Genomic DNA, 13,351 nt, shown 5'->3' with positions numbered 1-13,351 from the left:
GGTGGGACAGGCTCCGGGCTGGAGGTGGGCACTAGGGCACAGGGGGATGATGCGGGTACCGTAGAGAAAGTCGAAGCTGCGGCCGGCTCGGTAGTGGCCCCCGGGGCCCGCTCGCTGGGTCAGGGTCCGGCTCATGCTGGAAGAGGGAGCAGTCACTATGGAGACCGGCCGCGGCATACTGGTTACCATGGACATAGGATCACGTGACGGAAGTTACCGAAGAAACTACATTTCCCGGCATCCCCCGTTCTGCGCCTGCGCACTGTCCACCCATCTGCTACTACTGCTGCTGCTGAGAGGTGAGATGCTGCCGGCGCAATAGAGAGATGCTGCTGCCCCACAGGGGGCATGTGATGTGTGTGCTGTCACCTGTAGGGGGTGCCCTCACATGTCTGTACCATGTGATGTGTGCTGTCACCTGTAGGGGGTGCCCTCACATGTCTGTACCATGTGATGTGTGCTGTCACCTGTAGGGGGTGCCCTCACATGTCTGTGGCATGTGATGTGTGTGCTGTCACCTGTAGGGGGTGTCCTCACATGTCTGTACCATGTGATGTGTGCTGTCACCTGTAGGGGGTGTCCTCACATGTCTGTACCATGTGATGTGTGCTGTCACCTGTAGGGGGTGCCCTCACATGTCTGTACCATGTGATGTGTGCTGTCACCTGTAGGGGGTGTCCTCACATGTCTGTGGCAATTGATGTGTGCTGTCACCTGTAGGGGGTGCCCTCACATGTCTGTGGCATGTGATGTGTGTGCTGTCACCTGTAGGGGGTGCCCTCACATGTCTGTGGCATGTGATGTGTGTGCTGTCACCTGTAGGGGGTGTCCTCACATGTGTCTGTAGCATGTGGTGTGTGCTGTCACCTGTAGGGGGTGTCCTCACATGTCTGTACCATGTGATGTGTGCTGTCACCTGTAGGGGGTGGCCTCACATGTCTGTGGCATGTGATGTGTGTGCTGTCAGCCTGTCACCTGTAGTGGGTGTCCTCACATCTGTCTGTAGCATGTGGTGTGTGCTGTCACCTGTAGGGGGTGTCCTCCCATGTCTGTAGCATGTTATATGTGCTGTCAGCTGTAGGGGGTGTCCTCACATGTGTCTGTAGCATGTTGTGTGTGCTGTCACCTGTAGGGGGTGTCCTCACATGTCTGTACCATGTGATGTGTGCTGTCACCTGTAGGGGGTGCCCTCACATGGCTGTAGAATGTGATGTGTGCTGTCACCTGTAGGGGGTGTCCTCACATGTCTGAAGCATGTGGTGTGTGCTGTCACCTGTAGGGGGTGCCTTCACATCTCTGTAGCATGTTATGTGTGCTGTCACCTGTATGGGGTGCCCTCACATGTCTGTACCATGTTATGTGCGCTATATAAGAAACTGTTAATAAATAAATAAATGTGTGCTGTCACCTGTAGGGGGTGGCCTCACATGTCTGTAGCATGTTATGTGTGCTGTCACCTGTAGGGGGTGTCCTCACATGTGTGTAGCATGCAATGTGTGCTGTCATAGGGGGTGTCCTCACATGTCTGTAGCATGGTATGTGTGCTGTCACCTGTAGGGGGTGTCCTCACATGTCTGTACCATGTGATGTGATGTGTGCTGTCACCTGTAGGGGGTGCCCTCGCATGTCTGTAACATGTTATGTGTGCTGTCACCTGTAGGGGGTGGCCTCACATGTCTGTAGCATGTTATGTGTGCTGTCACCTGTAGGGGGTGGCCTCACATGTCTGTAGCATGTTATGTGTGCTGTCACCTGTAGGGGGTGTCCTCACATGTGTGTAGCATGCAATGTGTGCTGTCAACTGTAAGGAGGGGTGGGGTCATCACATGTCTGTAGCATGTGATTTGTGCTATGTTACCTGTAGAGGGGTTATCACATGTCTGTAGCATGTGATTTGTGCTATGTTACCTGTAGAGGGGTTATCACATGTCTGTAGCTTGTGATGTGTGTAATGTCACCTGTTTGGAGGTCATTGCATGTTGTATACTGTGTCACCTGTAGAGAGGTTACCCCATGTCTGTAGCATGTCATATGAAGGGGGTTGTCACATGGGTTTATTATGTAATGTAAAGGATGCCATCACATGTCTAGCATGTGTGCCATGTGTAAGGTGTGATGTGTGTGTCATGTCACAAGGTGTGATCACATGTATAGTGTGTGTGTGTGTGTGTCATGTCACAAGGTGTTATCACATGTCTGTAGCATAGTGTGTTTGGGGTATTATCACTTGTGTGTGGGTATTTGTTACATGCATGTTCCTGTAGCCCTGTCAGTGGGAAGACACACGGACACGCTATGCTGGGGTGATTACCCCTGTTCCACACACAGACGTGTCTCTCCATGTATCATTCAGTGCGTGTGCGTGTACCTGATGGTCCCCTCCACGTGTCCTCTACTTATTGTCCCCCTGAATACCTGGTTCTATGCCTCATGTTGTTACTACCTGCGCCCCCCATCTAATATGTCCTGCAGGAGCTTGTTACACCCCTGGCATGTCCCCATCTACATGTATGTGTCCTGCATCCTGCGTTATATACTGAGTGCCTCCCATACACTATCCCCCACCGCACACGTGTATCATGCCTTGTCCATGCTTGGAGCAGACTGTATCTTAGACACATGTCCCCTTGTAATATAAAAGTGTGTCATACATTCACATGTAAATTGGAACAATGAAGTATATATGTGTTGACGACATCCCTTAGCGGTACAACGGTTTTGTTATACATGTGTCCATGCGGTACGCCATTACGGATGCGTGTCGCTACATGACCCGTAGGTCCCCTGAACCTTCCCATGGTGATGCTGGAACCATAGTAATGTTGTGCATTTCTGTACTAAGGGTGCGTGTTTTCTGCAGGTAACCCGTGTCCTGTGTGCAGTAAAAGGGTACGGTGCCACTATGTCTGGTTTGGCAGCTGCCAGTTGCAAATCCTCATCTGTGAGGTCACAAAACCACGAGAAGAAGCCGCTCAGGCCGTGCTGTGCATGTCCGGAGACGAAGAAAGCTCGGGATACCTGGTTAGTCCATGTCCTGACCACTGTAGCTCTGAAACCGTGGACTGCCTCAGTGGAATGTGTGCTTATATACAGTGCTGCAATGCATCTCACAGCTTGTGTATCCAGCAGCGCACTGAGCTCATGCTGTACTGTAGGCTGCTCCTGTGTGCTTATATACAGTGCTGCAATGCATTTCACAGCTTGTGTATCCAGCAGCGCACTGAGCTCATGCTGTACTGTAGGCTGCTCCTGTGTGCTTATATACAGTGCTGCAATGCATCTCACAGCTTGTGTATCCAGCAGTACACTGAGCTCATGCTGTACTGTAATATGTTCCTGTATGCTTATATACAGTGCTGCAATGCATCTCACAGCTTGTGTATCCAGCTGTGCACTGAGCTCATGCTGTACTGTAATATGTTCCTGTATGCTTATATACAGTGCTGCAATGCATCTCACAGCTTGTGTATCCAGCAGTACACTGAGCTCATGCTGTACTGTAATATGTTCCTGTGTGCTTATATACAGTGCTGCAATGCATCTCACAGCTTGTGTATCCAGCAGCGCACTGAGCTCATGCTGTACTGTAGGATGCTCCTGTGTGCTTATATACAGTGCTGCAATGCATCTCACAGCTTGTGTATCCAGCTGTGCACTGAGCTAATGCTGTACTGTAATATGCTCCTGTGTGCTTATATTCAGTGCTGCAATGCATCTCACAGCTTGTGTATCCAGCTGTGCACTGAGCTAATGCTGTACTGTAGGCTGCTCCTGTGTGCTTATATACAGTGCTGCAATGCATCTCACAGCTTGTGTATCCAGCAGCGCACTGAGCTAATGCTGTACTGTAGGCTGCTCCTGTGTGCTTATATACAGTGCTGCAATGCATCTCACAGCTTGTGTATCCAGCAGCGCACTGAGCTAATGCTGTACTGTAGGCTGCTCCTGTATGCTTATATACAGTGCTGCAATGCATCTCACAGCTTGTGTATCCAGCAGCGCACTGAGCTCATGCTGTACTGTAGGCTGCTCCTGTGTGCTTAAATACAGTCCTGCAATACATCTGACAGCTTGTGTATCCAGCTGTGCACTGAGCTAATGCTGTACTGTAGTCTGCTCCTGTGTGCTTATATACAGTGCTGCAATGCATCTCACAGCTTGTGTATCCAGCTGTGCACTGAGCTAATGCTGTACTGTAGGCTGCTCCTGTGTGCTTATATACAGTGCTGCAATGCATCTCACAGCTTGTGTATCCAGCTGTGCACTGAGCTCATGCTTACCTGTAATATGCTCCTGTGTGCTTATATACAGTGCTGCAATGCATCTCACAGCTTGTGTATCCAGCTGTGCACTGAGCTAATGCTGTACTGTAGGCTGCTTCTGTGTGCTTATATACAGTGCTGCAATGCATCTCACAGCTTGTGTATCCAGCTGTGCACTGAGCTCATGCTGTACTGTAATATGCTCCTGTGTGCTTATATACAGTGCTGCAATGCATCTCACAGCTTGTGTATCCAGCTGTGCACTGAGCTAATGCTGTACTGTAGGATGCTCCTGTGTGCTTATTGTGACGGAACCAGGCCACGCCCCTTTCCGTCATATGTTGTTCTCCCGCCTCTTTCTGCGCTTCAGCAAAGAGAATTGCAAAATGCCGGCGATAACCGGATATTATCACTGACTGTAATCATATCTGAGCTGTGTTCCCCAGACTGCTGCATACAGGGGACATCACAGGGCTGTATGTCAGACAATAATAATATGTTATACTGAATAATCCAAACAGGTTATTCCATTAGGCTGAGTATGTGTGCTACTGGAGGGAAATATTCCCTCATGTTATGTAAATGACGGTAATATGTTCCCAAAGCTTTGTATACTGTATCCCATACTGTTACATATGCATATGAAGGCAAGAAGATAGTTTTCTGGGCACAGGAGAAACTGGGAGGGAGGATCAGCGTTGCCCGTGGTTACGTCACTGCCTCCAGGTAATGTTCTTAGTAAACTGCGATGGTATCATGAATAAGGGATTTGTGACTATGAAGTTAATTATGGCAGTCTTCCCAAATGCGTATTACTTAAATATTGTAACTGTATATGTGGAGACAAATGGTCCGGGTAGAAGTGACCAAACGCTTAGATTAGAATCTGGTCAGTTTGTTTATAGTTTTTGGTTCAGGGATCAAAGGGCCTCTTTATAGGCTGTTTAGTAACAGAGACTACAGGTAGTGGCAGATACATACACTTCCCCCCCCCAAATAACAAGAGGCTAATGGCCCCCACATACAGCACGATATTCAGGCATTTTCTGAGCGATTCTAACAAATCGCTCAGAAAATGCCTGAAGATGCATGTAAATCGCTGTGTATATAGCCCACACAGCGATTTACATGCGCGCACCCGCCGTTCTGAATCTGTCCAAGATTCAGAACGGACGGGCTGTACAATTCAGAGCAGTCGCTCAGAAGCTCCTGCTCATCTCCCGCATGTGTGGCTGCGGGCAGATGAGCAGGACTGAGCGACTGCGGACGCCGCAGACCCGCCGCACCCCGCACCGCAGAACCGCCGCACCCCGCACCGCCGCCACCCCTGACCTCCCTCCCCCACCAGCAGGAGCACCCATCGCCACCCCCACCTCACCTCTCCTCTCGGCGGCAGCGCGGCGGCATCGGGACGGGTCCCGGAGATGTTTAAAAAAAAAAAAAAAAAAAATTCAAATTTCAAAATGGCCGCGGCCAGCCAATCACGGCTCGCCGCGTCATTGCCCCGCCCCCTAGAGCTGGCTATATTAGCCAGCTCGAGACAGGGTCGGGGCAGTCAGTCCGACGGCGGAGGAGGAGTGAAGAGCTCCTGAAGTCCTGGGAGGCGCGGCCAATGCAAAAGAGCTTAAAAGGCCGCCGCCCCCCAGGTGAAGAACGCAGATGAAGAGGCAGAAGCCCTGGGAGGCGGCGGCCATGCAAAAGAGCTTAAAAGGCCGCCGCCCCCCAGGTGAAGAACACAGATGAAGAGGCAGAAGCCCTGGGAGGCGGCGGCCATGCAAAAGAGCTAAGGGGGCCGCTGCCCCCAGGTGAAGACCAGATGCAGTTTAATAAAATACTAAAAACTCTGTGTTTGTGTTTTTATTAAATAAAACATTTAAAACCAGTGTTTGTTGTTTTATTTTAATATTTCCTTTACAGGGGGGCTATAGGTACCGGCGGGCCTTTAATGCCCCACATGCTGGTACCTGTGGTTCTCCCAAGTGCCAGCATGTGGGGCAGGCTTGCTGGGACCTGTAGTCCTACTGTAAAAGACAATATTACTGTTAAATAAGCTATCAACCCTGCACCCACCGCCCAGGGGTGCAGGGGATAGCCCCGGGCTGCAGCCCAGGCCTGGGGTGCCCTGGAGAGGGGGGACCCCCTTATTTGGGGGGTCCCCACCTCCCCAAAAACTCCCGGCCTGGGCTGACTAGTTAGGGTGGGTAATGCTTTGGCCACGGGACACCATCAAGCGTGTCCCCTGGCTATGGCATTACACCCCCTGCTAGTTGAGCCTGGTGCTGGTCTCCAAAATATGGGGGACCCCTATTCATTTTGTCCCCCGTATTTTGGAAACCAGGGCCAGCTCAAGAGCCTGGTGCTGGTCCCCAAAATCTGGGGGACCCCACGCACTTTGTCCTCTGGATTTTGGGAACCAGGACCACTCAAAAAGCCCGGGGCTGGTCATGTCTGGGGGGGGGGACCCCATGCCATTTTTTTTTACAAAATTATTGTCTGTATGACAGAGGATGAGACGCTGGACCCCGGACTTGGTAAGTATTTTTTTTGTCAGCTCCCACTGTACCACCAACGTTTAATAGTTTGCATATGGGTTTGCATTCGGTTCAGGGGGAACCACTAGCCACCATGATTTAATTTTTTTTTTTTGGGGGGGTAGCATATTAGGGGAAGTGAAAGAATACTTATTAAAGAAGACGTGTTCAGTAATAATAAAATTTTTGTGATGAAGTGCAGTGTTTCACTTTCTGTGACAGATTTGAAATCTCCCGTGCTGAATCTCCCATTATGAATCTCTGACACAAATCTCTCTGTATGTGGCTCATTGTCTGAAATGAGTCACAAGAGTGAAATCTCTTGTGCTGAATCTCCCGTTATGTATCTCTGGCACACATCTCTGCGTATGTAGGGGCCTTAAGGATGGATAACACCAGGGTCAGTCTCCAGAGAAGAGATCTGTTTACATGAAGGTGTGAAATCCCTCACATACACAAGCTTCAAAGCCAGATGAACGGAGCGAGTTAATCAGCCCCTGGACAGGTAATAGGAGACCCTGTTACATTCATGCAACTGCACCCAGCATAGGAAGGGTTAAGAATTCCTGAGGGAGGGGGAGAGGGGTGCTTTTGGGATGTAAGTGGGTGTTTGGAGGGAGAGAAGGGAGAGAAGTGACTGAGCGTCAGCGCTGGAAGTTGTGGACTTGCGGGTCCTGTCCATCTGAAGCTAACCTGAGTGGTGTCGTGGTAAGGTTCTGATAACGTGACTAATACTGATGGCCTTTCTGTATATATTGTATATAGACTGTAATTGCTGATTTTACATGTATAACCCGTGTGTAAAATAAAGGTAATACTTTTGTACCTTTGCTATTGTGTATTCCTGTGCGATCTTTGGAACTCGGAGTGACCCTGGGGGCTCTGCGTGAGGCATAAGTCGCGCTGCGCTGCTGCAAGATCCCGGGATCACCACAATTGGTGGCAAGCGGTGGGGATCGCACACCCAAAGGAGGGAGAGCTAGGGGCTCGTATCTTGATGCGACCAGGCTCTGGAAACACAATAGCCAGTAATTGGCCAGTATTAGCTCATGTTTGAGGGACCTGGTAACCATTGTTCCTAACAAGGATGCCGGGGAGAAGAAAAAGTATACTTTGCGAGGGCATTAAGCGAGGGAAGAATTCCGCTTAAGTGCCGGCTTGTCCAGGGGACAATCCCTGCAAGCGAGGGAACGGCGGAGTGTGCCGTGGCCCAGAAGCGGAAGCTGACGTAAGGGGGTCCAGCAAGTGACGCTGACCAAGCTCTACGAGTGCAGCCCGTGTAGAGAATGGCTCCAGGAAAAGGACAGAGACGTCCAAAGAGAGGCAAGAGGTGCCCACAGTCACCCAGAGCAGTGAGGCTCATAGATGAGGAATCGTCATGGAGTCGTCTGGCTGAGGAATGGGACTGGAGAAGCCCATCCACGCTGATGCAGCCTCTCTGGGAGGATTGGGAAGCAGCATATCGGTGGATTAATGTATGGACAGGAGCTACTACAGAGGAGAAAGCAGCTTACCTGACCGATGAATTTAAGCAGTATGTATCTGAGGCTGCTGCAGGAAACTTGCTGCATACGGTGGCGTGGAAGGCTTTTGTCACAGAAGTAAGTAACGCCACGCATCAGCTAATGCATAGAAGCCGGATCGCTGCGGCCAGCGTGCCAGCACCGGGTAACGTGGTTCCTGGGAAGGAGCCCGCAAAGAGAACTCAAAGGGAGGAGGAGTTGATGGTGCCACCGGGGTGGATGACCGAGGGGTCCACTACCGAGATCCCAGGGGGGGAGGCAGAGGAACTGTGGCCTGCAGAATCTGGAGCTCCATTAGCGAGAATGAGTCTGGAGGACCTAACTGACGAATGGAGGCTACGATGCAGCACACCCCCCGAAGGCCGCTCACACTGCACTCTTATCCGATGGGTGTACGAGCAACAAGAGGACCCGCTACATGCATTCAGCGTGTATAGGAACTGGGTCCTGTGTCCAGGAGAACTGAGAAGTGTCCAGGAGCAGTTGCAGTGTCTCCTGCACTGTTATGATAATGCAGAGAGGGTCGCCCTGGCACAGGGGCAGCTGAATTCTCCAGAGTGGCTGGACCAGTGTCAGCGGGGGGAGGCAGAGGAACAGCGGCTGCTGCGGCTCATGCATCCTCAGAGAGCCACAGAACTAGATTCCCCACTGACACAGGGAGAAATCACAGAACTGTTCCCATTCAGTGAGTTGGGAAATGAGGAACTAGCTGTGGAGTGTCCCTGTGATATCGCACCAGGGACCCCGGACTCTAAAGGAGCCCTAACATCATGGACTGTGATTGTGGCAGATGGATATCGGGAAGAGGATATTTATTCCCCCTGCATTGTGCCAAGTAGTGTGGCAGAGCTGGGCACTGTGGCCCCACATGGTGATGATGGACTGGTGCACACGGAGCCCGTGATAGATGGAGCAGTGCCAGTATACAGTGCAGGGGCTGCCCCAGAGAATAGCCCCAGAGCAGAGCAGACCTCGGAGGCTGGGGCTGTGATTGCTGAGTCCTCGCCACAGGAGGTACAAAGCAGTGGTCAGCCACTGCTCCAAGCAGCTAGCCAAAGGATGGGGGTGCACCCAAAATTGGCACCCCAGGAAGAATGGCAGTACATCTTCCCTTTTGCAGATGTGGGAGATGGAGACTTTGAAACTAGCGGCCAGAGGGTCTGCAAGGATTGTGCCCCAGCAGAGGGGGCAGTACTTCTCCCCTACATGACCACCAGCGGCCCAGGGAATGAGGGCATCTTGCCCCAGGAGCCCCAGCATATTCAGCAGGGGGAGATGGAAGGAAATGTGTCTGGTGTGTGCTCTGCCACTCTACCACCCCAGGAGGATTATCCAGGACTGTTCCCACTTAGCCATCAGAGCCAGGAGGAGCTGAAGTCAAAAGGCAGGTATGTGACCGGGGTGCCAGAGCAGGGAGTAGAGGCTGGGGTGCAGCGCTTCTGCGAGTCCCCTGCAAGAGTGACTGACTGTAATTATGTGCCCGGGGAGCCGCTGCAGCAAACAGGCAGCCAAGCAAGCAAACATGGAGGGGATGGTCAAAGGCATAGCTCATCACCCCCCTGCACCTCAGAGGAAGACACCTCACTACCCAGCATGGCACGAGCAAGAGAATGTGAGTTTGCACCTGGGGCTGTAAGGGAGATGCCAGCAGTGCTGCCGTACAATGCCACCCCACCAGTCCCTCTCATAGCCAGGCTGGGGAAGCAGTGCACCCTGGGGAAGATGGAAGTTTGCCCAGGGGAGGCCCAGCAGTTATTGTTAAAAGGGCTGGGGGAGGTGTTCGACCCAAGGGGGGGGATTGTGAGTAAATCAGGGGGAGACTTGCGGATACCCCCTGCTTCTCTGCAGCCATTGTGTGAAGAAGAATCCCCAGAACCGCTGCCTGCTGCTGAGGGAAGGTGGAGGCTGGGTGTGCTCAGGCCCTGGGAGGTGGGGGAGAAGGATCCCACCAGCAAGGACCTTCAAGCATCACGTAAGGGTCCAGAGGACCATCTAGAACTGGGGGAGGTGTTTGTGGGGGCTTTTGAGGGAAGAGCCAGGGAAGGATTGCGGATACCCCCTGCTCTTCTGCAGCCATGGTGTGAAGGAGAATTCCCTGGGCCACTGCCTACTGCTGAGGGCAGGTGGGGGCAGAGTGTGCTGAGGCCCTGCAAGGTGGATGAACAGACATGGATGGAAGGTTGCCCAGGGGAGGCCCAGCAGCTTCAGGGGCTGGGGGAGGTTTCAGACCCAAGTGGGGTGACTGTGAAGGCGTTTGAGGGAGGGACATTGTCGGTACCCGCCGCTCCTCTGCAGCCAACATCAGCACTGTTGTTAAGAGCGGCCAGGTTCCCTGATGCTGGTCTGCGTGCGCAGATCGGGCCCCTCCCAGTTGCGCCAGAGGCGGAGGGAGGGGGAACAACCAAAAGGGAAGGCGAGGAGGAAACATTCCCACCTGACAGTGGAAAACCCTGTACCAGGAGTACTGGAGGTTGTGCGCCAAACTGTGAATGGCTGAGCCCAGGAGGGCCAGGGATAAGCAATACGCAGGGACATTGTGTAGCCGTGAATCGCAGCGGCGGTAAACAACAGGGGTGCTGTGTGACGAAATAAGGCCACGCCCCTTTCCGTCATATGTTGTTCTCCCGCCTCTTTCTGCGCTTCAGCAAAGAGAATTGCAAAATGCCGGCGATAACCGGATATTATCACTGACTGTAATCATATCTGAGCTGTGTTCCCCAGACTGCTGCATACAGGGGACATCACAGGGCTGTATGTCAGACAATAATAATATGTTATACTGAATAATCCAAACAGGTTATTCCATTAGGCTGAGTATGTGTGCTACTGGAGGGAAATATTCCCTCATGTTATGTAAATGACGGTAATATGTTCCCAAAGCTTTGTATACTGTATCCCATACTGTTACATATGCATATAAAGACAAGAAGATAGTTTCTGGGCACAGGAGAAACTGGGAGGGAGGATCAGCGTTGCCCGTGGTTACGTCACTGCCTCCAGGTAATGTTCTTAGTAAACTGCGATGGTATCATGAATAAGGGATTTGTGACTATGAAGTTAATTATGGCAGTCTTCCCAAATGCGTATTACTTAAATATTGTAACTGTATATGTGGAGACAAATGGTCCGGGTAGAAGTGACCAAACGCTTAGATTAGAATCTGGTCAGTTTGTTTATAGTTTTTGGTTCAGGGATCAAAGGACCTCTTTATAGGCTGTTTAGTAACAGAGACTACAGGTAGTGGCAGATACATACACTTCCCCCCCCCAAATAACAAGAGGCTAAGGATGGATAACACCAGGGTCAGTCTCCAGAGAAGAGATCTGTTCACATGAAGGTGTGAAATCCCTCACATACACAAGCTTCAAAGCCAGATGAACGGAGCGAGTTAATCAGCCCCTGGACAGGTAATAGGAGACCCTGTTACATTCATGCAACTGCACCCAGCATAGGAAGGGTTAAGAATTCCTGAGGGAGGGGGAGAGGGGTGCTTTTGGGATGTAAGTGGGTGTTTGGAGGGAGAGAAGAGAGAGAAGTGACTGAGCATCAGCGCTGGAAGTTGTGGACTTGCGGGTCCTGTCCATCTGAAGCTAACCTGAGTGGTGTCGTGGTAGGGTTCTGATAACGTGACTAATACTGATGGCCTTTCTGTATATATTGTATATAGACTGTAATTGCTGATTTTACATGTATAACCCGTGTGTAAAATAAAGGTAATACTTTTGTACCTTTGCTATTGTGTATTCCTGTGCGATCTTTGGAACTCGGAGTGACCCTGGGGGCTCTGCGTGAGGCATAAGTCGCGCTGCGCTGCTGCAAGATCCCGGGATCACCACACTTATATAAAGTGCTGCAATGCATCTCACAGCTTGTGTATCCAGCAGCACACTGAGCTAATGCTGTACTGTAATATGCTCCTGTGTGCTTATATACAGTGCTGCAATGCATCTCACAGCTTGTGTATCCTGCAGCGCACTAAGCTAATGCTGTACTGTAGGCTACTCCTGTGTGCTTATAAACAGTGCTGCAATGCATCTCACAGCATGTGTATCCAGCTGTGCACTGAGCTTATGCTGTACTGTAGGCTGCTCCTGTGTGCTTATATACAGTGCTGCAATGCATCTCACAGCTTGTGTATCCAGCTGTGCACTGAGCTTATGCTGTACTGTAGGCTGCTCCTGTGTGCTTATATACAGTGCTGGAATGCATCTCACAGCTTGTGTATCCAGCTGTGCACTGAGCTAATGCTGTACTGTAGTCTGCTCCTGTGTGCTTATATACAGTGCTGCAATGCATCTCACAGCTTGTGTATCCAGCTGTACTCTGAGCTAATGCTCTACTGTAGGCTGCTCCTGTGTGCTTATATACAGTGCTGCAATGCATCTCACAGCTTGTGTATCCAGCAGCGCACTGAGCTTATGCTGTACTGTAATATGTTCCTGTGTGCTTATATACAGTGCTGCAATGCATCTCACAGCTTTTGTATCCAGCTGCGCACTGAGCTAATACTGTACTGTAATATGTTCCTGTGTGCTTATATACAGTGCTGCAATGCATCTCACAGCTTGTGTATCCAGCTGTACACTGAGCTCATGCTGTACTGTAGGCTGCTCCTGTGTGCCTATATACAGTGCTGCAATGCATCTCACAGCTTGTGTATCCAGCAGCGCATTGAGCTAATGCTGTACTGTAATATGTTCCTGTGTGCTTCTATACAGTGCTGCAATGCATCTCACAGCTTGTGTATCCAGCTGTACACTGAGCTCATGCTGTACTGTAGGCTGCTCCTTTGTGCTTATATACAGTGCTGCAATGCATCTCACAGCTTTTGTATCCAGCAGCGCACTGAGCTAATGCTGTACTGTAATATGTTCCTGTGTGCTTATATACAGTGCTGCAATGCATCTCACAGCTTGTGTATCCAGCTGTACACTGAGCTCATGCTGTACTGTAGGCTGCTTCTGTGTGCTTATATACAGTGCTGCAATGCATCTCACAGCTTGTGTATCCAGCAGCGCACTGAGCTAATGCTGTA

At 51.0% G+C, this 13,351-nt stretch overlaps 2 protein-coding genes across 2 annotated transcripts in view; one reads left to right on the top strand and one right to left on the bottom strand.

Moving 5' to 3' along the window:
• Window positions 1-214, bottom strand: part of CFAP91 (cilia and flagella associated protein 91) — a 78,557-nt gene extending 78,343 nt beyond the window's left edge. Inside the window, exon 1 of the mRNA XM_083171491.1 lies at window positions 60-214. Coding sequence (XP_083027617.1) covers window positions 60-195 — 136 coding nt within the window. The 5' untranslated portion in view covers window positions 196-214. The remainder of the gene's footprint in view (window positions 1-59) is intronic.
• Window positions 215-3,001: 2,787 nt separating this feature from the next.
• The window catches only part of POPDC2 (popeye domain cAMP effector 2), a 66,099-nt gene continuing 55,749 nt past the window's right edge, over window positions 3,002-13,351 (top strand). The window contains exon 1 of the mRNA XM_083171494.1: window positions 3,002-3,021. The gene's annotated coding sequence lies outside the window, so the exon portion shown is untranslated. The remainder of the gene's footprint in view (window positions 3,022-13,351) is intronic.

Source organism: Crinia signifera, chromosome 2 (assembly GCF_055691185.1).
Source record: "Crinia signifera chromosome 2, ASM5569118v1, whole genome shotgun sequence".
Lineage (NCBI taxonomy): Eukaryota > Metazoa > Chordata > Amphibia > Anura > Myobatrachidae > Crinia > Crinia signifera.
This window is presented reverse-complemented; position numbering and strand designations above follow the sequence as displayed.